The 3408-nt window shown below is 42.3% G+C and overlaps 1 protein-coding gene across 1 annotated transcript in view; it reads left to right on the top strand.

Moving 5' to 3' along the window:
• LOC101998547 (cytochrome P450 3A25-like) overlaps positions 1-1127 on the top strand; it is an 18566-nt gene extending 17439 nt beyond the window's left edge. Inside the window, 1 exon segment of the mRNA XM_026786932.1 lies at positions 1001-1127. Coding sequence (XP_026642733.1) covers positions 1001-1075 — 75 coding nt within the window. The 3' untranslated portion in view covers positions 1076-1127.
• Positions 1128-3408: the final 2281 nt, after the last annotated feature.

The following is a 3408-nucleotide window of genomic DNA, read 5'->3' as shown; positions in this document are numbered from 1 at the left end:
TGTAGACCAGGCTGGTCTCGAACTCACTGAGATCCGCCTGCCTCTGCCTCCCAAGTGCTGGGATTAAAGGCGTGCGCCACCATCGCCAGGCTTGATAAGGTCATTTCTAAGCTCCTGTATGCAGCTCCTCCCTTCAGTTATCTTTTTCTTTCTGGGCCATTAGAAGAGAGGTAGTTATCACCTCATTTGGCCCCAAGGACAGCTGGGTAGCTAGCCTGTGTGTACAGTGGTTCAGAAAGACGGACAGAAAAAGACTTTAACCTAGAAAGCAGGCAGGTCTCAATCTTCAGTCACCCATAAGATGACATTCTTCAAATTCCTTGATTCCCTGGCTTCCATACCCTCTACCAAGACCAGATTACTCTGTTGGTGGCTTCCCTTCTCCCACTAAGATGGAAGAGACTTAGGCAAAAGGATTAGTGAAAACATTGACTAATGCAGTTCACTATTTATATTACCTAGGGGCTAAGAGGAGAGATGTTAGGAAACAAGGCTCAATGCCCCCTGAAGTTCCTGCCCACCCTTAAACTGAACAGGCACAACCAGCCTGAGAAATTGAGTCGGGCCCATAGAGGTAAAATGTCTGACATCTGTTCAGGATTGGCTTCTAAGTGTCCACAAACATAAGATTAACTTCATACTGCCTATAAAAACAGTCTTCCACACACTTAAAATGTCATCTAAAGTTTTAAAACTCAGCTTTTTCACTTAAATTCGCATCAATGAAAACATGTTCCTCCCCTGCAGATTCTCTACACAATAATTACTCCAAAAATAAATAAATAAATAAATAAATACTCCAAAATGGCTTTATTGCAGAAACAGATAGACTAGCGTCACTACCCAATGCTAACGAAGATGTATATATAAAGAATTCACGACATATGAAGACAAAGGTGCTTTGCATATATAAAATACTACTGTTCTGAATGTGTTCTGCTTTGCTCTGTGATTCCTGGCTCATTCACTGCTTCTCAATGTGCTTCTTCAACCACCACAGATACCCCTGAAATTAAGCAAGAAAACACTTTTCCAACCAGAAAAACCTATCATCCTGAAAGTTGTGTCAAGATAAAATTACAAATGGAGCAAGAATTTCCCTCAAGAGTTCTGCTGTTCTTCAAGGGGGCGTGCCACTCAACATCAGAAAATCTAATTTGCCTGTGAATGAATCAGCTTAATTTCCTTGATGATTAGGTGTTCATTGAGCATGCTCAGTGTTTGTGCTGAGTATCATATATTGTGTGATTTAAAGGAAATGAAAGATATGGAGATTTTTCTTCGATTCTAAGGGGACCATCCCCTTTGAGCTCTAGTTTGCTACCTGCATTCTGAGTGTAATAAGCATTTCTCTATAATCTTATCAATTACTTTTAATGAAATGGGAAGTACTGTGGTGATTCTTGAAATAAATCTGTTTCAAATGTTGTTCATAACATTTTATATTACAAATAGAAATCATCTTTCCAAAATATGTGATGTCTTCCTATGCATCAATGGGGGCACTAAAACAGAGTTCATAAAACTGAGAAACAGCATTTCCGATCATGGTCACTCTGCTTGGACCCGGTTTGCTCTCCACTTGGCTTACCAGAGCTTCGTGATAGTCACTTTCATCTAGCACAATGCTTAGAAATTTTATTTACAGCTTATTAATTTTCAAGATTTTTAAATATAACTAAAATGGGGGGCTAGAGAGGTGGCTCAGTGGTTAAGAGCACTGACTGCTCTTCCAGGGGACCTCGGATCAAGTCCCAGCACCCACGTGGCAACTCCCAACTGCCTGTAACTCCAGTTCCATGGGATCTGATGCCCTCACACAGACATACATGTAGGCAAAACATCAAAGCATATAAAATTTAAAAAAAAAAGTGACAATGGGGTGAAGTTTTTCTCACACCTGATGTTTAAGCAGGGCAGAGATCATTTTTCCTTTTGGAATCCATCTTGAGCTCCTCCCTGTCCTACAACAGTGGACATAAAATAAAAGTGGCCGACCGGTCAATGGACTGGGCGACAAAAACTCGTGTCCCAGTCTTACCCGGTATCAGAAGCGTCACTGGGTTCCTCCATTATAGTTTTCAGCCTTCCATCCCTTCCTGAGTCGTTCGGTCTAAAACCACTGCATGGGGCACATGAAGGTGTCTATGTATTATAGTGGAAGAGCAAGTCATGGTAACTTCAGGTGAGATCCAGTAGTGCAGGGAGGGTGTCTACAGGAAAGCAGAGTTGCCTGCCTCGCTGGGGGTCACCAAGAGGTGTCTTTACACAATCAACAAGTAGGATGCAGAAAACCAAAGATGGGTAAAGAAAGCACCCATTATTGAGAAATCTCTCTGTAGACCAGGCTGGCCTTTCACTCAGAGATTCACCTGCCTCTGCCTTGAAAGGGCTGGGATCTTAAGTTTCAGAAGCTGAGGTCATTATCTCAGGGAACATGGTGGCATGCAGGCAGACTTGTGCTGGAGAAGAAGCTGAGCGCTACATCCTGATCCACAGGCAGCAGGCAAGGGGGTGGGAGTGGGGGCAGGGAGGCCTGGTATGAACTTTTGAAAGCTCAAAGTCCACCTCCAGTGCCACATCTTCTCCAACAAGGCCATATCCACTTCCATGAGACCATACCTAATCCTTCCCAACAGTCCACCACCTGGGAACCAAGCATTCAAATACGTTAGTCTATGGGGATACTACCACAGTATCGACAGGAGAGTAACAAAAAGAGTAGTCACAACAATACTAGATGATATTAGAAAAATTCAAAGAAACAAAAAGATACTAAAAGGATGTAAATTTATGTTAGAGCAGCCAGGAAGCTGCAAATCTCAAAATATAAGTCTTCAAAGATAGCTGCAGTCTAGTATAGAGCCCCATCTGCAGATCACACCATTTAAACGACGCAGGCAACCATTAGTTTCTTCCTGTATTAGACCCACAAGAGACACAATATTACTAAATAGAAATTATCCATTGTTGCATAGCCTTTGGATATGCCAGCTTTGTTTACTGGAAAATGAATGATAGTATTACAGAAAACCCTTCTTTGTTCTTCACTGCAATACCAATATGTCAGAAACATTCAGTCACACTATGACTTCTAGGGAATCTCCCAGACAGTACCCAGCCCATTGTGTTTCAACTGCCTATCTGAAAACCCTTCTAATGCTGTTAAAGCCACCACATCTTGCAGGAGACTTAAGTTGGGTATTGTGGGGTATGCCAACAATCGAGGCACTTGGGAAGCTGATAGAGGTGGACTATGAGAACAAAGTCAGCGTAAGCTACAGAGGGAGACCTTGTTTCAAGAACAACAGAAACTAAGTTCAACAAATACCAATTTTTTTTTTGGTTTTTCGAGACAGGGTTTCTCTGTGGCTTTGGAGCCTGTCCTGGAACTAGCTCTTGTAGACC

This window comes from Microtus ochrogaster, chromosome 2, assembly GCF_000317375.1.
Source record: "Microtus ochrogaster isolate Prairie Vole_2 chromosome 2, MicOch1.0, whole genome shotgun sequence".
Lineage (NCBI taxonomy): Eukaryota > Metazoa > Chordata > Mammalia > Rodentia > Cricetidae > Microtus > Microtus ochrogaster.
Note: the sequence above shows the minus strand (reverse complement) of the source record. Positions and strands in the feature narration are given on the sequence as shown.